Genomic DNA, 26,472 nt, shown 5'->3' with positions numbered 1-26,472 from the left:
TGGGAGACCCATTATCACCTAGATTAGACTGGATCCATGCAGTGCCAAGTAAGTGTCATCATGTAGGAAGTTTAAAGATCAGTCATATAAAGGAACTTGGAAAAAATAGTTCTGAAAAAAAAATACCCTCTGGTTTCTTTTAATGTGCTTTCGTCCACTGTCAGTGGAATATAGCTGAATTGTCTTCAAGACATTCACTGTGTTATTTTGTATTCTAGATTTGTTTAAGCAAACGTGTGATTTCCTATCCCCTTACTGACACAGGATTCTGAGACAGAGAAAATTTATCTAGGCTCATTATTTGCTGCTGTCCAAGCAGAACTGACACTGTGAATATGATGGATTTTGGCTTATGAAATACTGAATAGTCTGTTGTCTGGTCTACCCAGGCACTTTGTACAACACAGCTAAAATAGACTGGCAAGGGGCATGGTGTTAACAGAATTACAGACAGAGTTATTGGTTATATTATCTCATTTACCTTCCTATCACTATAGAAGTTTTCCACAGTATGTATCTTCCTTTCCAAAAAGATACTGGGTAGCATGTCGATGCCAGAAATGAATAAAAGATGATGATCATGAAATTTTGAAAATGAAGAAACAACATGGCATTTACTGACACTAAGGCATTTTACAAAGTAGATGAGACAGCAGTTTTTCTGGATTTAGACACGTAACCAACATAACATTTCTTCTTAGATTCTACCTACCTTCCCTACTCTGTGGTCACAAATTAGAAATATCGCTTCAAAATACTGATAGTTCTAAAACAGGCCTCTCTAAAATAGTTATCTATGTGGTACTTTGCCATGATGAATGTCCATTGTTAAAAATGCTGCTTTCCCTAATCCCTGCTTCAGTCTAGGAGCTCAGTCCTGCAGTCAATGTATGGATCAGAGTAATGAAGTCAATGAAATCTCAACTGAGTGAGGTCTGCCGACCTGGACCTCTACAAAGTCAATACAATTCTTCCAGTATTCTATGCCCACAGTGTTTGTTTTCAGTTTTGATCTTGGGATCAGGATCTTCACCCATACTCTGGGCTTCCAAATGGCAATGCATCAAGCTGCCATTAAAACGTAGGATGGAGTGATGGTTTGGTTTGTTGGGGTTTTTTTCTTTAAAAAGAAAGTGATTGTGCTTATAGCTTATACTTTAGCATGAGATTTCTGAAGAAATTGGAAGTACTCCCAGGCAAGATGAACTAAAATTTATGCTATTCAGTTTGGGAACACAATGAGTTAAAGTCTTGGGGGTTATTCAGGCAGGGATGTCACTGCTGACCAATCACTTTGGGCTATGTCATGGAGCCTGAGTCATTCTTCATGTAAAATTACGTAGGCAAAACAGGAAATGACACGACTGGAATTCATCCTCACCACAGCTAATGTACACAGATAGAGGAATGGTACAGGGTTGACTCATTCCCACTGAACTTCATCGTCCACGAAACTCTCCCCACTCATGATGAAGAACTCAAGGAAGTGGTGCTGGCAGTAAGGAACTGGGAGCTACCAGGTAGAGCATTTTGACAAATGCATAAAATGCTGACAGAAACATTTCCAAAGAGTGATAGAAACCAAAAGAATACTCTTACTTGTTCCAGACAACTCATCAGAAAACACCTCATGTGCTAAACTAATAAAGCCAGGTACTGGCATGAGTACTAGTTGCAAAATGTAATCACTTCATATTGCTTCCAAACATTTTTAACCAATAGCCACACACAGTTAATTATAGGCTCATTTAGTTGCATACCAAACCATGAGAGTTAACCCTTAGGTACTCAGCCAGTAATGCTATGAAAAGTATGTTTCTCCTGCTGAAAAACTTAGAAAAGCTTTGCTTCCCCAAGACAGCACTTTTAGTAAGCAAAGGATGTTTTCTCTTTCTGTCAAGATTTTAGGGGTGATTTACAAGCACTTCTACATTAATTCTTCAATACTGCCTTTATAAAAACACAGTGTTTCTTAGCTTAACTTCGTCATTAACACTTTTGGTCTGGAAAGAAGCACCAGGTACCTTCACGTCTGATTCATGGACAGGCACCTCTAAGCTTCAATCCTAATTCCTAACATGCTTCTCACAACTTGGTAAATGACCCTGGAGCTGTACCCACTGCCCACTGTACCTGCCTGCTGCTGATTCAGCTCCTGAGCTCTCTCAAACTCACTGCCATTTCCTTCAGTCATGCTATTTCACAGAGATAACACCATCCAGACTGTGGCAGAGGCTTCAAGCCTATTGCCAAGGCTGGTTGTAGCCTGGGTGGGATATGGCCATGCTGGCACATCAAGCTCAGGAAAGTCATGGCTATGCTTGTCATTTTAAGAGAAATTTCCTGTTGGTCCTCTAGCTAATCCACATGCAATTATTTGAGTTATCAAAAGGTAGAAACTTGATCACAATAACACACTGTGTGTTGTGAATGTATTTCCACACAGTTCGTGTTTACTACGCAAAAATATTCCCATTATTAGAGAAGCATGGTTTTGGTGTTAATTGTAACATTCTTATGAGAATAATTATTCCACAAAAAATTACTTTTGAATTAATTTCTACACATAAGAGCTTTTCCCCTCCAGTTGCAGCTGGGACAATAGATCCACACTTCCATGTTTTCAAATAGCTTCCACTTATCAGAGATAAGATCCTACCAGCAGAGCCTATCTCCGTAGCCTAGCAGCTGCCAAGATCAGCATGCCCGTATCCAAGCCAAGAATTTTAACAAGGATCTTCTGGCCTGTTGTCAATGAAAATTTCCTCCTATACAGAAGAAAGTGGAATTTCCTAATTTTGTGCATAATGCCTATGCCTAAGCAAAGAGGTTTGCTTAACCTCTTTGGTTTTCTGCCTTGCTTACCTGGCATATTGAATTCTTCTCCTTTTCATTCTAACAGGTATTTTAAGCGATAGTTGAAGCTTTTGTTTTGCCATGTATTTACAGAAAATTCGGGCTCAAGGTTCACCATATTGATGCACATAATGGTTGTTGCTTTTGGGTCATAGTTCTACCTGTTTACTACTTAGAAACGTTAAATATCAACATCCAACACTACCATTAACAGTTCCTCTTTATAAGCCACATATAAATGAGTCTTGATATCAAGATTTGTGTTTTTAACAGTTAACTGACTGCTCTAGGTCTTCAGTTCAGAAGGTCATAGGATGCCTGTAACAATCGCTTCTAAGCATCAGCTTCGCTACTACATAACCTGTTAATAAAAGAAACTGTGCACGTCAGCAGCACACCTTTAATGTATAAAGTGTAATTCTGTTAAATAGAATAACAAAATTAAAAAAAAATCTTAATGCTAAGGTATTAAATCTAGAATGTTCTGGAAAATATTTTAGGATTTTGATTACCCTTTTTAGCCTAAATCTGCTCCATCTATAGCCTGGCCGATCTCTTGAGAAAACAAAGCCTGTCTCACTTCATGTCTGTCTCCTTTCTGCCTTCCTATCTTCTCACATCCCATTGGTTTTGGCTGCATCTTTCTAGCAAAGATGACAAAGGACAGACTTTTTGAAGAAACTCCTGTGAAATTAAAGGTCATGTGGAGGATTCAGATTCTACAAATACTTCAGGTGCAGTGTGAAGGCTGCTGCTGTTAGATCCTGGGCAATTCACATAGAGCTTGCAATCACCTGTAAGACATGCTTTTGCAGGAGAACATCATCTCCACTATTTATATTTCCTGGAGCCTTGCTTTTTTAACCAAGGTGTTAACTCAAGCCTTTTGGACACATTCTTGACTCCTTATTGAACTTCTTTATTTACACACTAACTACTGTGCTATCTCCACAGTTAATTGTTTCATGACTGCAGGATTTATGTACACAGAGATAACGATATGTGCTGTGACTCAATTAAAATCTCATGTGGGAATAGCCCTGTAAGAGAATACATGGTTGTACTCATAGCGCTGTGTGCTCTTATGTTTAGAGTAAGATCCTGTATGCTTAAGGCAAGGCTAGTTTCCTTAGTGTGGGACACCAGCCGATGCTACCAAGAGAACCTAGGTTTACATCTGCTTAGAGTCCATGAATATTGATGCTTTCCTTCTGTTTATCCCGGGGGAACAAGTATAGTCCATTAGGTGCAGCTCACTTTTAAGCACCAGAAGGCTCAGGGTCATTTCAATAACCAGTTCTAATACAAATTAATACTAGTGCCTTTTGGCACTAATTGGGCATGCAGAGCCAAGCATCCTCTCTGCAATTACCTGAAACCCTTATCCTTTAATAGATCCATTCTGCATTCTTCCAGTACCAAAACAGGCCTTGTTTGTGTCCTTGGACTAAAAGGTTGTTCTTCATTTAATCGATTTTTTAATTGTTTACTTCAAAATACCTGGAAATTCTTTCCATTAAAGCAAACAGCTGTTCCATTTGCACAGCAAATGCTAGCAGTTATTGCTTTTGGTGAGCATTCAGAGCTTCATGACTTCAGAGTTTTCTGCCTGTTAAAGTATTTTAACCAAACCTTGGTTTAACTTTCGTCTTTAGCAAAATCTGTTATGGATTGCTCCAACTAACCAGGTTACTGACTCAGAATTGCAAGGCTCTTGGAAGTGTTCCTGGGGGTACTCTGAGGATACTACTGAAATAGTGCTTTAGAGGTTCAGGTTGTAACTGCTGAAGATTCCCTTTTCTATCTCTGTTGACACAGCATGGTTGCAGAGATTTGCCCACAGAAACATTGAAGTAAGTAATGAATGGGGATACTTAGTCAGAGATGTAACAAATGAGACAGCACAGTGTGAGATTTCCAACAGAATTTGGTGTAAACTTTGTGTGTGGTATACACACTGCCCCTTTGTAAATTAAAAATATACCCAGGCTAACTTGACAAGTACCTGTCTTCTATTGTTTTTTACTTAAATTGCTAAATTATGGCTATAGAAGTGTCTAGTTTTATGTAACTCATCCAGTTTTAGATTTGGAAACCTAAATTTGAAGTTTGATGAACGTCATTTGGGGAATACAGGAGAAGCAGAACTGTGCTCCGCAGCAATTTCTGAAAATTTTGCACCAACTTGAATTTAGGCACTAAGCTCAAAAAATGTTGGAGACACATTTAATTTCTCAATAAAACATCAAAAAATGCAGGTTGAAAGTTATGGTCCAAGGCAAAACATGTTCATAGGTCAAAGTTAAGGCTAACAGGTGCTATGTTTTCACTTTCTTACAACTTCTGTTATGCAATCAGCAGAAGTTTTACAATACCCAAACATAGCCCGTGTTTGCTTTGAAATGCTTATGTTTTGTGATAGCTGTGTGCCTTTCAAATCAGTTGTGTTTGTTTAGAAATTAAGGGGTTTGTTCTACAACAGGACAGACATGCTGAAGACTCTACCAAGGGTCCCATCCAAAGGTGCTGAAAAGAGTGGGAGACCTGAATAATCCACACAGCAGCTATTTCCATCCAGAGGATGTTCTGAATGACAAGCATATGCCCTGTGGGAAACGTTGCTAACTGTCCAAAGAGAAAGACTGAATTAAATTTAAAAATGTCCAAAAACATGTGACCCAGCCAGTGGCTTTGCTGAGCAAATTAATCACTACAGCAAGCATCTGATTATTTCAGTTACAAAAGGTGCACGATATAAAATTTGGAATTTGAGATCTCTGTTATTTATTAGCAGACCCTAGCCCTCGGTCTCGGCTATCTTTGTCAGCAGCATGACAGATTGTCAGCTCTAGTAATCATATACATGAAATGCATGTTTTGCTCATAATGCCAGAATCTTCTAAAATTGCGACTGCAGGTAAGTGATAGCATTTATCATTCCCTAATCTTCAGCATAAATCAGGAATTCAGTTTTCAACCACATAAGATATAGGAGGGAGTTGAAAGCCAAAATACAAGTGGGACCATGTATCACGATTTCTGATTAGCTGAAAGTGGAGGACAAGTGGAATGAAAATTCATTCTTGTGGATTACAGTCCTTGTGCAGTCCAAATCCCCCTCATAATTTAGACTAACATTAACGTTCCCTTTATCTTACCTCTGGGCTGTTGAGAAGATGCAGAGCTTGTCTGTCAAGTTTGGACTTGTTTTAAGACTATTATCTAAAAAAAGTAGGAAAGCCATAAAATAGAACTTTGATCCTTTCAAGTGCAAACAAAACACTGTGAGAGTGTACAGGATGTATATATTTTTTCACACCTAGGAAATTATCCAGTAGAGACTCGTTGCGCACTGCAAACACTCAGTAGGGACAGGGTTTTTGGAAGCACTCAGACGTGTCCTGTGGTCCCACCAAGCTGAATGGGAGTTTTCCCACTCACTGAATTGGATTTCCTCCAAGTTCCATGCTTGGCCTTTCTGGAAATCCTGCTGCCCCCCAGCAAACGAGCGGTGACAAAGTTGCCAGGGAAGCCTGTTGCATCTACTGCTGCTTTTCTAATTGCATTGGGCTAGAGCTGTGGTGCCAGGCCTTCAGGCTAGAGTGCTTGGGGTGATCGGAGGTACTTCGAGCAAGAGGGCTGGGAAGCACTGGCACTGCAGCAGGGGACAGTGTTAACGTGTTTTAACCAGACACAGGTTTGTGCACGGATGCTCCTTCTCTTTGCCCAGCCAGCCATGCCTGAGATCTCTCAGTAGCATTTTTTGACATCCCATCAGTAGTGGTTTTTACATATGGCATCTGCTCACAGGGAGGCACAAGCCACATGTATAAACCTTCTCCTAGACCTTCTCCATCTGCCCAGTTTAAACTGGGCAAAATATTCTTCAGATAAATTAAGCAAGAGAGCTACCAGGATGTTCTACATAGGCATATTTGGTGCACCTAACACCAGATTTTCTAGATGTGACATGACATTTTAGCAGCAGAGCCACATTTTTAATTTAAGACCATTATTGCTTTGTGAGTGGAAGTATTGTGTTAATCTGTTTTGGCTGAAGAACATTCTCATGGTGCTTTCCGCCTGGTTCTCTCCATTACCGTCTGCTGTATTCAGTTGTGGTGTTGCTCTGCCCCATTCTCCGCTGGCAGGCTCTGCGTTCACGTGTCTAACAATCTCATCTGTCAGAACTGCTACTGCCAACTATCAGTAAGGGGCACCTGCCTGCCAACAGACAGAGCTCCCCATCTTCTTACAGGAATGGATGCATGGGGGAACATTTCCTGGTCTCTTATCAGCTGGGCAAATAACCTCAGAAAGGTCTCAGGCAGATGTGCAGTGCTGGTGCAGCACTGGGCTAAGTGTGGTGCTTGCTGCTCTTACACGCTCAACACATCTATTGAAGATGGAGGTCCAAGTGAGGGACCTGGAGGCAAATGCACAAGCTCCTTAACTAACAGGTATCCCAACGAGCCCTGGGTACGCTTCTCTACCTCACAGGAACTTGTAACTAGTGGAAGATTACTCCTGAAAAGATACCTTCCAACAACAGGCCACTCTAGGTCAGGAATTTACCACAGCTGTGATGGCTTCAGCAGTAGTTAGCATCTACCAGTAAAGAGGAAAGTCATTTATCTGGTTGGTGTGTAAGGAGCATCCCTTATATTAAGAACTAGAAGCTTCTGAATACAAAAAAAATCAGGAATATCATTGTGCCTGTCCCAAAAAAACGCAGGTGAAAAACCACTAGAAAATGTGCAGTGCAATTGCAAGGACACTGCTGAGTTCTGAACTCCAAGGAACATGCAGCTGTGCTGCTGATTCTGTAATATCACTTGATTGCGGGTGCCAGGAGTATCAGGGCAGCCTCACCCAGTTCTGTTCTGCTCGAAGCTGGTCTCCTAGACTCTCTGGAGTCTATGGTAATTTCCAGCAGCTCCAGACATGGGCAAGCTTTATTCTGGTGTGCGTATGCCATTAGAGGCATTCTTTCTCTTGGAGCTGAGACACAGCAGAATACATAAGCACATGGGTTTGGTTACGATTCGCCCGTTGTGCTGTGTGCATGCTATTAAATCTCCAGAATTTCATGCCTATATTCAGGAAAATTATAAATGTTAATTTTTTGGCAGTCTCTCTTATTAGTCTTATCTAACAATGCACTAGATGCTTACAGCCTTTCAAGGAGTTCATCCACCAGAGCTTGCATTCTCTGCTGCTTAGTGTAGTCAGGCTAACAGGCTAGTTCAAGTAAAAGATCACAGAATCAGAATTATAGGGGTTGGAAGGGACCTCCAGAGATCATCAGGTCCAACCCCCCTGCCAAAGCAGGTTCCCTAGGACATATCGCACAGGTTGGCATCCAGACAGGTCTTGAATATCTCCAGAGATGGAGACTTCACAGCCCCCTAGGCAGCCTGTCCCAGGGCTCTGTCACCCTGACTGAAAAAGTTCTTCCGCATATAAGATGTCTTGAACGAAACAGAGATAGCTGTTTCCTCCAGCAGACAGTTAAATTCTTGCAGTGGCATGGTGACTGCACGCTATGCAAGCACTGGAAGAAGTTCAGGAAAAGTTACACAGCAGCAGTCTCCTTCTGAGGTCAGAGATGCTAGCAAATAAAGAGTGTCACCAGTGTAGACATTGCAGAACAGCTTGGGAGAACTCCTGGACTCCTGGCTTTCCAAATGCTTCCACATTATTACAGTAAACACTTTAGTCTGTTATGATCGTTGCATGATCAGCCTCAGAAATACCTTCTGGTTTCTCATAGCTTTGCTTGATATGTGCAGTGACTCCTTTAGGTGTGTCCTGCACTCCTCCTAGCAGCCCTACAGCTGAGTGGGAAAACCAAAGTCCTACTGATGCAGAGGATGAAGATACATTACAAAGTTAGTGCACCTAGGTAAGCCTCCAAAGAGAAATGCTGAAAAAAAATCCACCTTGATGTGCTCTTGAATTGCAAAAGCCTTCTAATGCAGCCTGTGCCTGTGATTTATAACAATGACTCATAATATTGCATTATACTTAATATGATGTAACGCTGATGCAAGATGCCATTCGTGGAATTTCAATGTCACAGAGAAAAAGAGAGGAGAGAGCAATCTGGTCATGTACCTTACGTGCTGTCAGAATGAAGAGTTTACAGCCAAAATATGTAGAAGCTTTCAGTACCCACTTCACTATTTTTTAGCAGAGTAACTCAGAGAATAACATTTTTATTTCCTGGAGCATAAATATCTCTCAGACATATGTTATTGTGTTACTTACAGTAATTTAATTAACTTTGTACTTGAGAAGACAAATTTGCTAACAGACAGTTCAGCCTTGCAATTATAACCCCTCACATGGATGTTTTCAGGGCAAATCAGGATTATGCCTTTAAATTAATTCAAGCTTTATCTGTCTCTTCTGACCCAACTGTTATGAATTCTCCTCCTGTGCTCTCTGTGCTGCTTGCTTCTTCCTGCAGTGAATCAGCATTTCAGGAAACACTAATTCAAAGAGGAAAGACACCCTAAACTCTGCTTCTGGAGGTCAGAAGTAGCTGTTTGACAAATGATGTGAGGCTTCTCGGGCTGCTTGGGGCCAGTTTTGCAGGGTTTATGCGACCCCTGTTTTGAAGTCTGCTCCTTCCCCTCCAAGTAACGTTGAAGTTGTGCCGAAGTGCTACAGACCTGAGTCTTGGTGGTCTGTCCCATGACAGAGAGAGGAGCCCTGTACTTGAACTGCAAGGAAGAGTGCTACTCATCGAGTAGCACGAGTGCTCGCTCTGCAGGAACCACTGGCATCGCTGGCATTAGTTTGGAGTGTAGGAGCAGCTGGAAACAGAGATGTTTCACATGCTCGTCTCGGGTGGGACTGCTTCTTGCTGCATCCTGGGTGTGCACACAAGTGTTTTTCAAGCGTTGGACTGGCTGGGCTGTTCAGGAAAGGGAATAGCAGCATGGATGTTCTCCACCTATGACCTCTCAAATCCGCCACGTCTGACACAGCTAGTTTTTAAGTTGCTTCTAGAAAGAGCTGACAGATGCTTGTACTACTGCTCTGACAGTCACTCATTCAGTAAGTTCAGAGAGAATGTTGTTGGCACTGAGACACATCTGCCTGGGTAAAACAAGACTAGGAGAAGGTGGTAAGTCTTGAAGTGAGGTCTCCAAAGAGACTGGAGATGGGACATGTTAGTATATTAGCAATTATTAAGAAGACAACTAAATAATAACGCATGTTAGATTTACCAGAGTGGATTCTGAATCTTCAGCAGCTGGGATCATCCTAAAGAAGGACCCTTTCACGGGTCATTTGTGAGCACCCATGGGCATGAGCATAGTGCACACAGTGCCCCTTCACATGGCAAGGCCAGAGAAGTAGAGAGGACTGACTTTTGAACTGCCTTAGTGGTGCCTACAGGTGAAGACAGCAAATCAATACAAATTGAACATCTGGTTTATTTTTGGAAGCACGGTAGGTGCCAGTCTGTCTCCTAGGTGCATAAATATCATCAAAAACCTAGCCATGGGCAAGTAAAACTAGACAAGAATTTGTAGCCCAGAGGAAAGCCACCAAGAACAGATTGTGTAGAGGCTGATAAGATCCATATTGCTCCAAAAGGGAGAGCACCACCTCAAAACAAGACAGTCTTTGTTGTGAAAGGTTTAGGTTGTGAGAGACCTAGCTTGCCAAATACCCATAATGGCCTCCCTCTGCCAATTGTCTTTAAATACTGTGATCTTTCACATAAGAGCGAAGCCTGAAAGGAATCTCTCTAGCAAAAACATCATTTATTCACTCTGTACAGGAGTAACATGCCTCTCCGCCCTCTCCGCAGTCGCGTTGCTCTTTCTTTCCCCTGAAGATTTCAAACAGAGATTTGTTCGAACAAAGATCAGTAATTTTGCTCTGTAAGGGATGCAGGAAGAAGCGTAGAAATATCTCTAGATCAGAACAGTTCCTGAGCCTGCTGGAAAAATGGCAGATTGCCAGAGATAGGACACACCACCGTTCTCCCAGATAACAACGTGTAGAGCTGAGTCTTCCAGGCATGATCTTTTGGGACAGCAAATAATGCATACATAGGTGAGAAACTCGAGGAGCTTGTGTCCTCAAGGGGAGGCTGCTGAATGCTTTGCCTTCCAACAGGCCAGCTCCAGGATGAGTTTCCCTCCTCCTCCATTCCTGTCCATATCTGGGTGATAGCAGATCATAGAATCACAGACTGTTTGGTTGGCAGGGACCTTCAAAGGCCATTGAGTCCAGCCCCCCTGCAGTGAGCAGGGACACTTTTCACTAGATCAGGTTGCTCAGAGATCCATCGAGCCTGACCTCAAATGTCTCCAGGGATGGGGCCTCTACCACCTCTCTGAGAAACCTGTCCCAGTGTCTCACCAGCCTCAGAGTGAAGAACTTCTTCCTAATGTCTGATCTAAACTTGCCCTACTCTAGTTTAAAGCCATTGCCCCTCATCCCATCACTACATGCCCTTGCAAACAGTCCCTCCCCAGCTTTCCTGTGGGTCCCTTCGGGGACTGGAAGGGGCTCTGAGATCTCCCCAGAGCCTTCTCTTCTCCTGGCTGAAGAAGCCCAACACTCTCAACCTTCTTCATAGGAGAGGTGCTCCAGCCCTTGGATCATCCTCATGACCTCTTCTGGACCTGCTCCAAGAGGTCCATGTCCTTCTTGTGCTGAGGGCTCCAGAGCTGGACACAGCACTGCAGGTGGGATCTCACCAGAGCAGAGTAGAGGGGGATAATCCCCTGTCTCGATCTGCTGGCCGCAGTTCTTGTGATGCAGCTCAGGATGCGATTGGCCTTGTGGGCTGCGAGCGCCCATTGGTGGCTCAATGGGACTTTCTTCTTTGTCCGTATCTGTGAGCTTTGTAATGGAAACTATTTTCTACAATAGTAGCTTGTTCCACTTATGTTTGCAGCCCTCGATAGGCTGGTGTGTCATTTCCTGGCAATCTTTTACTGCCAGCACCTACCAAATAAAAGCAGAGCTTTCAGGGAAATAGCTTTCCCAGAAAGGTGAAACTCCCCCACTCTTTTTCATTTTGGTGGATTTGTGCTTGCATAGCAGAGCAGCCTGTGGGCCTTGGTGCTTTACCATGCTCTTCAGGATGTGCTTTCAGAAGCCACGTATGAAAGATACCAGAGGTCATTTGATTTTAAAAGATTAATGGTTGTTCATTGCAATACTCTCAGAATTCAGTGTTAATTTTGATGGTGTTTTGAAGTACCATGTATGCACCAGAGAGCCAGGAATGGGCATTTGGGACAGCAGGCTGAGTAAACACCATCATATGAAAGTGCTACAGTGGCATTAAGCAAAAGAAAAGTTAGGCTTTTGTTTGGGGTGGAAATGGCTTTTTTTCAATGTCATCTGCTCGGCTCCAGCATAAGTGGAGATGTCTCAGAGCCTACAGGTAATTACCACAACAAAAATAGTCTACACAAATTACCCACTGCTCCTAATTTCCTTCTCCCATTTGCTTCTAAGTCACCCTAGCAGTAATCAGTACTAATGCCCAGGAGCACAGAGGAGAATGTGAAATAGAGAGTGTTGGAAAGCAAAGGGATCTACACTCGTTCCACAGGATGCAATCGATAGCACGGTGACTCCTGTGTGGAGAGCGGTGCTGGACGGCACCTACACACAGCTGTACGAGGAGTGGGCACAGAGACAACCCCTGGCTGGGGTAAGCCAGAGCCACGGAGCCTGCTCCAAGGTGCGCTGGGGAGTGCCTGACCCTTGGGTCTTGCATCCACAGTGACCACCATGGGCAATCAGAGAAGTGGCCAAATGCAGCCAACAGCAAAGGCAGCAAAGCCCTGGCTTTGTCCTTCTCTCCAGGAAGGGGCACTGGAGCTGTTGCCCCGGGCACTGGTCCTGCAATAGATGCTTCCAGCTACCTCATCCCAGAGAACTGTGGGGGGTAGGTGTTGCTGTGCCAAGTGACAAGCTGGACCCATGCTATGGTGTAACAATAAACTAGGCTGTGGCCTTTTTGCTGAAGCATTTTTCTCCATGTAGAGGCAGTCCTCACACAAAGAGCGAGGTTTAGAGAGTGGGGTGAAAATGATCCCTTCTCAAATGAGCGAGAAGTTCATGTCTGAACCTGACGAGAATCCCATTCACCCACACAGTAGCAGGAAAGCTTTTTATCACAAGTACCATTCAGCTTTGCAGATAAAATGTTTGTTGGCTTTTTTTTTCCCCTTTTTACAGTTGTAAAGAGTAACATTTAGACAAATATGTGCCGGACAGACGGTCCGGCAGGCTCGTATAACTCGCGAAGGTGCCTATCTGTCTACTGCAAACAGAGGGAAGCACTAAAGCGCACTGTTGCTCTCACACACCGCACGTGATCCAGCCCCATCTCCCATCCTAGGCTGGAGACAGCCACACCAGGGATGGAGCAGAGGCACTTACCTTCCGCCCGGCCTCGTTGTTGTGCAGGTTCATGAGCGTCCTTGCGTTTTGCTTTATCTCCCGGGCATCCACAAACACTTTGGCAAATCCTATTCCGTATCTGATGTCAGCAGAGCAGCCTCCCCATTTCCATCCTTCCTCTTTATGGTACTGTCCTTGTTTTTCTTTGTCACAACCGCAGTCGCTCAGGTTGCCCTGCGTACAGGCAGCCGTGATTGCATGTGCTACTCCAGCAGCAATGATGGCGTATGTGAACGCTGCTTCTCTGCTACCTGAAATTAAAACAGTGCTGTGAATACATGCAAATATCATGTAAATACATGATACAACACAGTGACATTGGTTAGATTATGATAGGTACATTCCAGCGGTGCAAACATCAGAAGGCTATTATTAGAAGTGCTGTAAATCTGCAGGCATAAGCAGGACGCTGCTCTTCTAAGTATTGATTTCTGTGGATGTTCACTCTCTAAAATGATAGCTCTCCATAAGGTAGTAGGAGTTGAAGTATTGGTTAGGAAACTTCATATATTTAGAAAAACACATATATGTGTATATATATGTATTTCCAGATGGTATTAGCAGTAGTCAAGCTAAACATTTTTATAGCAAAACGGTGGGGAGGCAAATGCTCTAGCTCAAAAAGAAAAAAAAGAAAATAGGTGGAATTGAGGGTGAAGTTGAGAAAAGATCCATATTCAATTTTTTTTTTAAATTAGTTCAGAAATGGGTTTCTATTTAGAAATTTAATTCTACGCTAAAAGGTATTTTTACAAGGAAAAAACCCAACTCATTAAAAAGCTTGTTCTGAAAATGTTATAGCTGAACTGGAAGATTTTTTTACATTGTAGGAGTCACAAAGGTTTCAACATGGACATTTGTGCAAACTCAGTGAAATGAGTTTTGGGTTTAATTTCAAAATTTCTTGCAGGGTGGGATAGAAAAAAACAACTATTGGAGGTACCACAGCAAAAGCAAAGCACAGTAACAGCCTCGCCGGAGGGCTGAGGGGAAGTGGTGAAGCCAACACTGTTTTGTGCAGCGTGGCTGTAATGACAGGCTGCTGTTTACTGGGGTGGTTCTCACTTTAAATCTGCAATTTAATTTTATCTTCTCAAAGCCTTCTTGCATGCTGGTGCGGGGACCTGCCACGTGCAGGTCCCATGGTACCCATGAAGCTATTGGAACCAATTCTGCTGAGAGAGAAGCTCTTCTAAACACAAGGAGGTTGGCAGAGGTTGTCCATGTTATATCAAACATCCCTACTCTTGTTTCCCCAATGACAAAACACTACGATCTGAATCAGGCTCTTCGTTAGGAAAAGGCAGATGGAAAGCCCAGCTTCCCATATCCAAGCACCCGCCAGTTAAGTTCTGGCAGATCTCAACTGCTGGCAACCATTTATTCTACATGAAACAAGGACATTTCTGATGCTCATGTGAAAAAAAATCACTTTGGAAAGCAATCTCACAAGTATTTCATTCTCATCTACATCCATTTTGCACGTATGATCTAATTTCTGTACTTGTCATTAAGTGGTTCTTTTAATGGAAAATACTCTCTTCCTTATGGCAAGGAAGTAAAATGGAAAACAAGGTGACGTAATCAGAATTTGTTAATAGGCAACTTCGTGCCCTTTTATTAGCATTAGCAAGATTCCCATTGATACTGCTCTGCACTGCAGAGGAGGTAGCTGGAAGTGTGGTCCTGCTCCAGAGCAAACTCACAAGGACCAGCCAGGGCATCCTGCTAGTTTCACCTCCAGTTTATCCTCAACAATGCTATTGTTATTTTACATACAATGCTATGAAAAATGTGCTGATAAATGAAGATGCAACAAGAAGCTCTGGGTTCTCTGCTCAGAGGGGAACAAGGCATTGCACCAGATTTCCATTTCATGAAGCAGCAAAAATGGGGAATCATCAACAAAACCAAAAGTTTAGTTGAAATCTGCTTCTGTTCTCCCTTTGGTTAGGTGGTTTCTGATCTAGCACAAGTTGTTTTCAAGATCTCAAATAAAAACCACTGGGAGAGCATTTTCATCTGCCGTGCTCAGCATCGTCACTTCCAAGGATCACACTTGCTTCTTAGAGGGAAACAAAATGCAATGCAGGGGGGTACAAAACCAGCACGGGCAGAAAGAGAATCCAAAGTCAGGCTTGATCATAAACTATATTCCACAAAGTAAGTTATTTTATAAGTTTGTCTTGGGGGGGAGGGGAAGTTTATCAGCTTTTTCAAACTAAAAGTTCGGCGATTACAAGGTAAACAAAGTCTGGAGGAATTGATCCAGGTAGGAAATTCCTTGGCACTTGTGCAGCATTGATAAAAGTGGCGCAGGCTTGTCACATCTGCATCAAGCAATCCCTGTTTTCCATAAATGATTCACTTCTTTAAGCTTCACTACCCTTGTCTGGCACACTGAAATGTCAGCGTACAGGGTAGGGTTAGGCTTGGTTCATTTCCAGCCTCTTCTGCAGCCGTGCTTTAGATACCAAAGCAGTGTGATAGGGCTTTTGTAGCTGAGTAGGATAACACGAGAGGATGTGTTTTCCTGCTGCTTTTAAATACTGAATGCTGGTGCTCTCCTGATTTCAGCAGAAATTCCTGGAGGATGTGAGAGGGAAGCACACGCTGCTGCAAGGAGGTACGCTCAGACAGCTACACCTTGCAGGCAACAGTTTGTTTCCTCTGAGCTTCTGCTGATGCTCTAAAGCAGCCTGGTAAGGGAGGTACTGCTCCACATTCAGTCCAGCCTCAAAATATGGGTAGGTTGAAAGGCACAGCTGCGTAATTTCAGGGTTCCCAAAGATGAACTCTTTGTTCATGATTTGTGGAAGCCAGAATAATTGGATCCTATGTTTTTCTTTCTTGTTTACTTTTCACCCTACAGTTTTTGTGCTCATCTGCCAGGCAACTCAGACCTGTGCCTTAGTTTCTCTCTGAAAATTTTGAGGTAAAAAATTTGAGAACTTTAGAAAAGGGTCAGGCTTTAATATCAACACAATACTGAGACTCTCTTGTACTGACTTTGAGATGGTGACAAAATACTTCATAGGTGGAAACAGCACTTCAGGTTCAAGGAAGACCAAGAAAGCTAGCAGAGCAGGTGACTTGGCATAAAATATAGCGTAAGGAAAGAACTACCAGCCACGCATCACCCCATGAGACACTTTGCTTCATAACCAGAATAAACAAAACACTTATTTCCTAGCAAAAATAGATAGTAAGCTGATAGTAACGTCAAGGGATCAGCTCCTCTGCATAACTGAAACGGTGTAGAAAAAGCTAATCTGCAGTCATCACCTTCTCTAGACAGCTAGAAAGGTCACACAGTAGCTGGAAGACCAAACTGGTATGTTTTCAGCAGTGAGATCAGAAAAGACCTTTGGACAGCATTTAAATAAAATTGGAATGAGCTACTCAAACTGTCTCTCGAACTATTTTCTGACCCATTTGCTAGAGGTATTGGGTGGAGACCCAGGAAGTAAATCTACTTGCAGTCAATTCCCACTGAATCCATCCTTATACTGAAACTGGGCTTAACACTATGATTTTTTTTTTATAGTATTTGGGAAAAAAAGTGCAGCAAATCAATTTCAAAATGCAGACAGTGAAAAGATCAGTTGGTCTTTGTGGAGATTTGGTGTAAATCATGATCCCAGATGCTGGGTACACTTAAGAGGTTTTTGTGGAGACTTTTTACAGCCAGTGTCTTGCAAGGGTGTACATAAAACCACTTGTGACAAATAAACTGGCCAAAGAAAGAATGCCTGAGACCTACAGGAGTTGTAGAGAAAGGTGGGCAGTTAGCTACATGCGTACAAGAACTGTACACTGTCATTCCAGCTCCTGAAAGACAGGCTTTGCTCACAGCCTCCAACACATGCAGGCTAAACATGCTGGAGCTCAACTGGTCTCCAACCATGGCAGCATTTCCAAGCATAATCACTGTGTTGCCATAAGCGATGTTCAAGCTCAGTGCAGACACTCTGGTGGAAGCACTAAGATTATCACAGGTAAGTGCAAAATTAAATATGACCAGCACAGTCACTGAGCATACACAGTGTGTGTACCCCTTGGAACATTAACCCTGCATACATTCACGTGCCCATCTCTGCCCTTGTGTAGAGAAGTTGGTGAGGCTGGGTTTTGGATGATCAGCAAGTTGCCTGCTAGCCTATCACCTGTCTATCTATGTCTGCATTCTAGTTTTAATTCAACTGCTAACTTATTTTTTAAGTTTCATCTTAAAACATGAAGAGTTTGTATAAAAACTTCATTCCCACTGATCAGAAACAAGAGCTTAGTTTTAAAAGCAAGCACAATACCTCGATGGCACACAGGAAATGGGACCTAAGCCTACGAGATACAGAGCAACTGTACTTGCAGGAAGTCGGTAGGTGCTTGGCAGCTGGGTACCTCTCAGGATCTAGGTATGTTTCTAGACAGCCCAGCCCGCCCTATCAGTCCCCCTCATAAATTGACTAAGCTGTGAAATAAAAAAGACAAATTTCTATTTATCTCTCTGGAAAAGATGGGTTGTATTTTCTGCTGTTTGAAGCCAAAGGGTCAGAGAGGGAGTTATCCACAGTGACATGAGCTGAAATATGATTGTGAAAATATAAAGATGGAAAATACAACGTACCTTGCCAATTATGTGCCATAGCTAACATTACTGCACATCTCTCTATAGAGGTCATAACTCATAGCTAGGAAAAACGAAGAGCAGCACTCATCCCCTGCCTACTTTGGGGTGTGCCTCCTCCTTCCTTGGTAGTCTATGTATGGTCTTGAGGGTTGAGGGTTTTTTTATTTTTATCTTTCTTTAACCTACCATGTGTGATTAATAAAAATGGGAGCTTTAAAAAAATCATTGTAGCATCCTCTCCTACTTTCCTTCCCTCTTCTGTAATGGCTCAAAGTTTTAAAGGGGTTTGATGCCTTAAAATATTGCAATGACTTGAAATTAAAAAGGTGGCTCCCTGCGAATCAACAGCCTGTTCTTTGCAAGGATTGGGACCCATACCTAAAATAAGCAGAGCTGCTCTAGGAGGCATCTGAAACTGTGGGGAGTTCAGTCACTGCCCACTTTCAGAAGCTAAATGTTGTTTTGTCAATACATGCAATTCCTGGAGAGGAAACACTCCAGGTGTATTTTTCAAAATACCTTCTTCAAACTTATAAAGTCACTACTCCAGGCATGTGCGTGGCAGAAGTCACAGGCAGCACTTTGGGATTCAAACAACAGCTTCCCCTCCTCAGAGGGCTCTGATCCCTCCACACCGACACTTTATCTGGGAAGGCAATAGGAGATAGCTCTTCTACCTTTCTGACTGTGATCTTTTTGTTTCTCTGAAACATGTATTCACAAGACACCTCTGAAGGCAGGTATGAAAACCTCCTGATGGGAATTCCAACTGCAGTGACCTTGGGGCAATGTTTTATCTTCCTGTGACAGTCCCTGCCGAGAAAGATTGACTTCTTGGCATAAAGCAGCGTGCTGGGTTTGGAGGTTCAGGCCACATTTCAGCCTGGCCTCTGTTTTGCCTGCAAACAACTGTTCTCATGCAAGATCCTGACATTAAAAACCAGTTGTAAGGGCTGTAAACTTAGTGCAGAGATGCAAATTCTGACCTGGCGTGAGTAGATAGCAAGACTTCTGTTACCTGCAGGATTTCTTTCCTGTGTATCTTGGGGGGGGGGGGGACGACAGGTCATAACACCACCGCTTCAGCAAACAGAGTATTTATCAACCTTTCCTCTTAATATCAACTGCATTGAGTGGTGTGGCAGCACTTCAAGCCTAGTTTCCCACAGACTCAGGCGGAGAATCTTCCACACGATGCCAAAGCAGCACGTGTTTTCATGGTGATCTACCAGCAGTTATTTACTTGGTCTGTAATTCACAGACTCAAAACCTGACATGAGAGGATTTAAAACACACTGGTTTTAAAATTACAAAAAAGCTCTAGAAAATTATTCAAGGTTAAATCCTCTCTTGAACACACCGCGATGATTTCAAAAGCATTTGTCTTTAACACAGTGACAAAACAAAGCTTAACTCTAGTATTCTTCTTTTAAATCCACCAGACGAGATGGAAGAATGAGCTACATCTTCCTCTCTTTAGCATACTACCAAAAGACAGTGTTCCTGAGAGCTGCTGGACAGGCTAGTTAAGAGTTCAGCTTGCAGGACAGTTGTCACGCATTTCAATAGGCAAGCGTGGGAATGGCCCCTCTCGCTTTACGTTGCTGAAGCCGTGGAAGAAAAGCTGATTTTAATGTATGGAAAATAAATCACTGCTACGCTCAGTGCAGCGGGCAGCGCGGAGCTAATAGTGCCGGGTAGAAAGGCAAGGTAACAGCCGTGTATCTGTAAGGATCCCGCGTCAGAGGCGCTGCACACAACGCCGCGCCGGCCTGCCATGCTCACGGGTTTTAGCTCCCTTTTGGTTGGATAATAAATGAGATGCATTTTATTCCATGTTGAATCTGTTTTGCCTGTGATGTTAATTGCTGAATGATCCCTCCCTGTCTGCATCTTGACCCGAAATCCCCTGTCCAGCTGAGCAGGGGAGCCACAGGAAGGCTTTGGTGGGCATCTGGCCTCCAGCCAGGGTCAGGCCACCACATCAATGCGATTACACTGAAACATCCCTCAGTGTAGAAGCAGCTAAAGAATGGGTGCGTTTTAGTAAGACCAGGATGAAAACTTGGTTAAAACCACTTTTGCTATAATGTTTTTTGGAGACCACCAATTCTCTTCACACCCCTTGCCTGATTCCCTCCATCCTCTCACTAGCAGGTCCCACAATGGCTTCTGCAAGGCTGTAGTACCTTTCTTTTCAAAGATCTGCACTGAAATGAGTTTCCACTTTGCCATGGCACTTCATAGAGATGCAGCAAAACAGTTTGCATTATTTTTACTTGGGAAGTCTCATTTAATGACGGCACTGTGGCTCCATTACGACAAAGGGACAAGTTTTTGTATTTTTGCCCTATGATGCCTAAATGGTGCTGTCCTCTAGATATCATGAAATGTACGCCATGCTGCTCTGCTCTGGTGAGACACCACCTGCAGTGCTGTGTCCAGCTCCAGAGCCCTCAGCACATGGACATCTTGGAGTGGGTCCAGAGGAGGTCGTGAGGATGATCCAAGAGCTGGAGCACCTCTTCTACAAAGACAGGCTGAGAGAGTTGGGCCTGTTCAGCCAGGAGAAGAGAAGGCTCTGGGGAGATCTCAGAGCCCCTTCCAGTCACTGAAAGGAACCCACAGGAAAGCTGGGGAGGGACTGTTTGCAAGGGCATGTAGTGATGGGACGAGGGGCAATGCCTTTAAACTAGAGTAGGGCAAGTTTAGATCAGACATTAGGAAGAAGTTCTTCACTCTGGGGCTGGTGAGACACTGGGACAGGTTTCTCAGAGAGGTGGTAGAGGCCCCATCCCTGGAGACATTCGAGGGCAGGCTTGATGGATCTCTGAGCAACCTGATCTAGTGAAAGGTGTCCCTGCTCACTGCAGGGGGGCTGGACTCTACGGCCTTTGAAGGTCCCTGCCTACCTAACACAGTCTGTATCCTAAGGGAAGTATTTGAGATCATTACCCCTTAGCTGCCAGCTACCACAAACAGCAAAGTTGCTGTTGACCACCTGTTCACAAGGGCCATACTGCAGAAATAGCTGCTCTGCATCCATCAGAGCCCAAATCTCATTTCCAGATTCTATCAAAGGCATCTTGGGGTGCTCAGATATTTAGGCTTGAACCACATTACACCTGAAAGGACATAAGCAGATTTTTGGTCTATCCTGCTTTAAAACCTCCGTTTTGTTTGTGGCCATCTCCAGGAACAAAACTGCTGACCACTGTAACAAACACACTTGTTTTTAAAGTGTCCGTAACTGCAGCGTTGCGTCATCTCCACAGTTGGTTTAGAAATTCTCTTTGTGACTTTACATTATTAATAAGGTGTCTACAGAACTGTCTAGAAAAGAAATCCTTCTCTTGATCCTGAATGTGGTTTTATCACTTCCTGTCGTAATTGGACCAAGTCCTCAGCTGAAGTGAACTGTTATTCCTGTGTTATTGGTGCTGTTGTCACCAGCTGTCACGATAAGATACTGTTGTGGTTTAGCCAGGACAGATATCCATGGTATGTCAGTAGGGAGGAATCCCTCTGTCAAAGGACAGACTCGGTGAAATTACACAAGGAAGGGAGAATACCTGCTGTGCATTGGTTGGAAGGATCCTGTAAGGTGCTGGAAACTCAAGTCTGTGACCATGAATGCGCCGTATGAAGCATGGCTGAATTTAAATGGTGCTAACTATAGTTCTACAACTAAATTATCCCTGGAAGATTAATTAAATGTAAATTTGTTAAAATATGGGTAGGCACATGCTACAGATTAGAAGAGGAAAATTCTGTTTGGTGCTTTCCTTCTACTGACTGGGGAGTGTTTCACCAAGGCAGCATCCCTTTGAAAATAGGAAAGGAGAAGCACAGAGGAGGAAGGTGCCACAGTCCCTTGGCCACACACCGGCAGAGCCATGAGAACTCAGATCCCCCTGAATCACCCTGCAGTATCAACAAGATCATCTAAATAACCCAGGTACTTTTGCATAACACCCATCATACAGATTAGGCAGTGAAGGTGAAAGCCATGTAACCTGGGTTTTGCAGAGCTTTAGCTTTTGTGCATCAAAATCACGGGTTGGGAAACAGTTCAGAAGAATCCATGAGAACTAACCCATGCAAATCCATTGCCGTGAGAGTTACTTACACACATCCCCCCAAACTGACACTAAAAGTGCTCCCCACACATGTTCAGCAGTGCCATGGCAAGGCCAGCCACATCGCTGTCATTCTAAAGTCATACCCCAATCATAGACCAAGTCCACCAGTGCCTCTCCAGAGCCAAGCCTCTAATAGACAGAGTGGGATGGGGTCACGTGTGGTCCCACTGACTTTATGGCAAGGGGTGAGACGAAGGTGCCCTCTGTACTTCTGAGGTAATAACTTTAAGGATGACGTTGGCCAGGAAATACAGTGAGATAGCAAAGGTACTAATATATTAGATGCTGTTTGAAAGGTGTCAGAAGATGAAGAACCTAGAGGTGGCACTGCTAATTAAGAAGCTATGAGGGTACAGTGTCTGCCCTGACGTTAACCCAGATTGCTCCAACATTAAAACACATCCTACAGGTTATACGATCCTTCACATCACATCTCTCTGTCTTCCCATCAGGGTAAGGCACACAGGCCTGGTTGTGGGCACCAAATTTGGCTTAGAGCTTTCTGGCACACAGGTTTTACCCTTTTTAACCAGAACAAAGTATTTCCTTCAACGGCAAAAAGAAGAGAACGTAGGAGAGAGATGCTTTTACCCCATATCCATCAAAAGGTGAGCTGTGCCGGATATTCTAGGTTTCTATACTTGCTGACAGGGAAGAAGAGGAAGAACAAGGAGCAGGAGCGGTTATGCTAGTTAGTATTTCATGGTGTTTGAGTATTTTTATCCTCAGGACACCACTTGTGCCTTGCACACAAGCGGAAGTCACCATTGCAGATTTCAAAGCTGCATGATTTTCATTGAAGTTTATTTTCAAATATAAATGTATGACCTGATTAAATTTGAAGTTTTCAGTTATTCTTTAAATTAGCTTTATCATTTGGATGCCGTTCAATGCTTCTCAGTGTTCTGAAACCAGCGATGAATTTTCCCTATCCATCTTAGCCTCGTAATGGACAGATAGAACGTATTAAGACTTATCACCTCAAAGACAGATCAAAGTCTACTTCCTTTAATATTGACTTTCTTTAAAAGGTCCTAAATATAACCTGCTAGCTAAATAATTCAATTTTTTTTGGGGGGGGGGGGGGGGAAGAACTGAGTGCATGTTTGTACAACAGACCACAATAACTCTGCAGTTTTATGATTTGTTGGAGAAAAAGAAATCCTTCTTCTCACATTTTCTGTTTAAGGAAATGTTACTCTAAGACTAAATGAGCCCAAACCTGTCAGCCGTCCAAATGGACTCTTCACTGACATAAGTGGCAAACACTTGCACGGATCACTGACAGGAACAGCTCAGCTCAAGGAATAGAAACAATGAGCTAATCTGAATAAATGGTCCGTCCTCAGATGTTTCGCAGTGCTGCACGGGGTGGTTTTTACATTCCCTACTTGACTGGCTGCGTTTGATTATCAAAGGTGTTGAAAGACCTGGTCATTCACGCGGGGCTTTCGAATTTAGTCGTCTTGTTCTTTTTCTGGTCTTTCCTTAAAACACCTCCAAGTTTTGGAAAACACACCCATTGGCGTGCCCACGTGGTAAAGCATACGTTGGGTCAAGAGCAGGCGTTCTCGGGAGTTCCGGAGCGGAGCAGCAGTGCTGTATCTCTGCGTTTCGTGGGAATGTGAGGAATGAGGCACTAGAGCCGTACCCTGCCGTCTGTCTATAACTGAACGGCACCTGGAGCCAGGCCAGTCCAGAGGCTTTCCCAACAAGCCAGAAGTGGTGCACAGCACCACTGCTCGGGGCTCTTCTAGCTTCTGCCCTTGGTCACTTCCTCCGTTCTCATGAAACATCCGTGTTTCCTACCGCACTGAGCAGCATTTTGCTGGTTTACTTTTTGGGTTTTCCATCTACATTTTAGATGGGGAGGAGGCAAAAAGACCCGAAGGCTGGAAACCGCAGATCTCAACTTTGACTTCTGGATGCAGAACGCCATTCTGTGAGCAATTGGCTTTCAGTGGTGGCTCTAAAAATGGCCATACCCATATTTGGAAAAGACTTTTTCTCACGCTTTAAGTGCTGTGGAATCAGCAAACGCTGAGTAGGCTCCACTACTACATGTTTTGCAATACAGGGCTGTGAGAGTTTTAAGCTCAGCTCTGTTTCCTGAGGTATTGGTGGTTGTCACTATTAATGCCTGCTTTAGTTAAGAATTGCAATGTGTTTTGTAGTGTTGCAATAAATGGAAAAAGGAAAAAAAATGGAAACTGGAAATGGGATCTTCTGCCTGTTGGTGGGAGCAGCCCACCTCCAAATGCCCTGACACCTCAAGTCTGAGCACACACACAGGAGAGAGGGCACTAGAGAGAGCAGCTGTAACTACTTCATATGGTGGGAACCTCTTCTAATGAGACTGACTGCTTGACCTCAATCCCAACAGGTAGAGACATCAGGCCTGTATCACTGAGGTGTCTGCACCCCAGAAACATAATTCTAACCCCATTTGGTCTCTGGCCACCACCTTTAACCAGAACCAAACACTTTTTTCACATCCTCACACACACAAATAAGGCTGCTGTCCTGCACATGCAGATGGAACATCTTTCAGAAAGGATTTGTGAGAGCAGGACAGTGAAATACTGTGCTGGAAGCGCTCTCCTGACCCACAGCAAGGACTGTGGCAGGCACCCTGCCAGGGGACAGCACAGACGTCCGTCACATTGGTGACGACAGCCGTAGTGTCCAAGTGAACACCCTCAAGGTGAGGGTCCTGCCTGAGCTGGCACAAGCTGCGTGAGCTAGCTGGTCCTTCCCAACACCAACAGCTCTGCCCTGTGATGCTCCCCATGTGCCCCCCTTCTGGCATCACGCGGGTGGGAGCTGGTCAGTAGCAAGCAGAGAGGCAACATACCCACTTTCAGCTCCTTCCCGAAGACGGTCCTCTCTCCCAGGGCAGAGCAGTTCCAGCGCCCGTTGCGAAACTGGAACTGGCACTCGTTGATGCCCATCTGGGACCCTTCCCCGATGACGATAATAGCGTCGGGCCTGCTCTGGCAGATCGCCCGCTGCCGGGGGGCAAGACCCGGGATCTTGTTACAGATGATGCTGGCTCCCAGGGCCACCACAGAGGAAAAACCCCTGCAACGACAAGACACCAGGGGTGGCTGGGGGGAGACTTGCTCCGAAAGCAGACATAGCACCCCCACCACCTTCCCGCGCTGCGGGGTCCAGCTTTGGCAGGTGACCCCGGAAAGCACCCGCCTTTTCTCCCTACCGCTTCCCTCTCCCTCTCTCCGCAAGCCAGAGCAGAGATAAGGAGCGCTCGGGCTCCTGCCCAAACGGGACCCGACTTCCTCGTTCGTGAATTAAAGCGCATGCAGCGGCGTTGCGTGCCCGGGCCACGCACAGGCAACGGGCTGGGAGGGTTTTCCCTCTCCAGCTGAGCAGTTGGAGGCAGGAGGGAAGGGAAGGGGACGACCCGCGCTCTCTGCCCCGGGGCTGCGCCTCCTCCCCGCCCCGCAGCCGGGCGCACCTGGACGGGCAGCGCCGCGGCGGCTCGGGCCGGGCCAGGGATGCTGCGAGGCCGGAGAGCCGCCACCCTCCCCGTTGGCCTTTCAGTGCAGGCGGCGGTGTCTCCTCCGGCTGCAGCCGCCGAGGGATTTCCCAGAGGGGAGGCGGAAGCCAGCTCCGAGCCCGGGCAGGTAGTTGCGGGAGCAGGGCGAGGGCGGCCGCGGCACCGCAGCCCGGGGCGGAGAAGGGCCGGCTGCCCCGCGGGGTCCCCCTGGGTCGTGTCCCCCTCCCACCTCCGGCGGCAGGGGCCGCCGCCCGGCCCCCCAAAGCTCCACTCATCGCGGGGGCAGACGCCTCACCCCGCCAGAGGCTGCAGCCCTGAGGGTCACTCGAAGGCGGGGAGTCTACCTGTATTTTAAGAAATAATCGTGATCACTACCGTCGTCTTTTTTGTTGGGGTTTTTTTGGGGGGTTGGGTTGTTGGTTTGGGGTTTTTTTTTGTGACTTCCCGAGTTAAATAGTAACAGGTCCGGGCAGGTTGGGCGGAGAGCGAGAGAGAGCTCAATTGTTATAAAAGAAAAAAAAAAAAGTTACTTACCCGATCTTGATATAGACAATCCCCAGGCTCAGGAAGATGTGGAAGATCCAGCGCCTTGTTTTCCTGTTCATATTCCTTGCTTGCCGTGTCTCAGCCCAACATGCGAAACGATGCGTGCCGCGCTCCTGGCCCGGGGCCGTTTCTGGCGGAGCCGCCGCGGGTCACGGCAGCGCGGCCAAGAGGGGCAGCCCCCGCCGCGCCCCGCCGCTGCGCGCTGGCGAGCCCCCGCAGGCACTCACCATGTCCCTCTCCGGGGCTCTCCGCTCTGCCTGTCCGCCTGCCCCTCTGGCTCTCCTTCCCCTCTCTCCCGGATCTGTATGCCTGTCACACGGAGCGCTTTATTG

The 26,472-nt window shown here is 44.9% G+C and overlaps 1 protein-coding gene across 1 annotated transcript in view; it reads right to left on the bottom strand.

The window, feature by feature from the left end:
- WNT7A (Wnt family member 7A) overlaps nt 1-26,199 on the bottom strand; it is a gene marked incomplete at both ends in the record, with an annotated part of 34,908 nt that extends 8,709 nt beyond the window's left edge. The window contains 3 exons of the mRNA XM_084269665.1: nt 13,285-13,556; nt 24,932-25,158; nt 26,129-26,199. Of these exons, the coding sequence (XP_084125791.1) occupies nt 13,285-13,556; nt 24,932-25,158; nt 26,129-26,199 (570 nt within the window). The remainder of the gene's footprint in view (nt 1-13,284; nt 13,557-24,931; nt 25,159-26,128) is intronic.
- Between the last annotated feature and the right edge of the window lie 273 nt (nt 26,200-26,472).

The sequence above is a fragment of the Gallinula chloropus genome, assembly GCF_964237585.1.
Source record: "Gallinula chloropus genome assembly, chromosome: 12".
In the NCBI taxonomy this organism is placed as follows: domain Eukaryota; kingdom Metazoa; phylum Chordata; class Aves; order Gruiformes; family Rallidae; genus Gallinula; species Gallinula chloropus.
The sequence above is the reverse complement of the archived record's forward strand: the minus strand, read 5'-3'. Positions and strand labels throughout refer to the sequence as shown.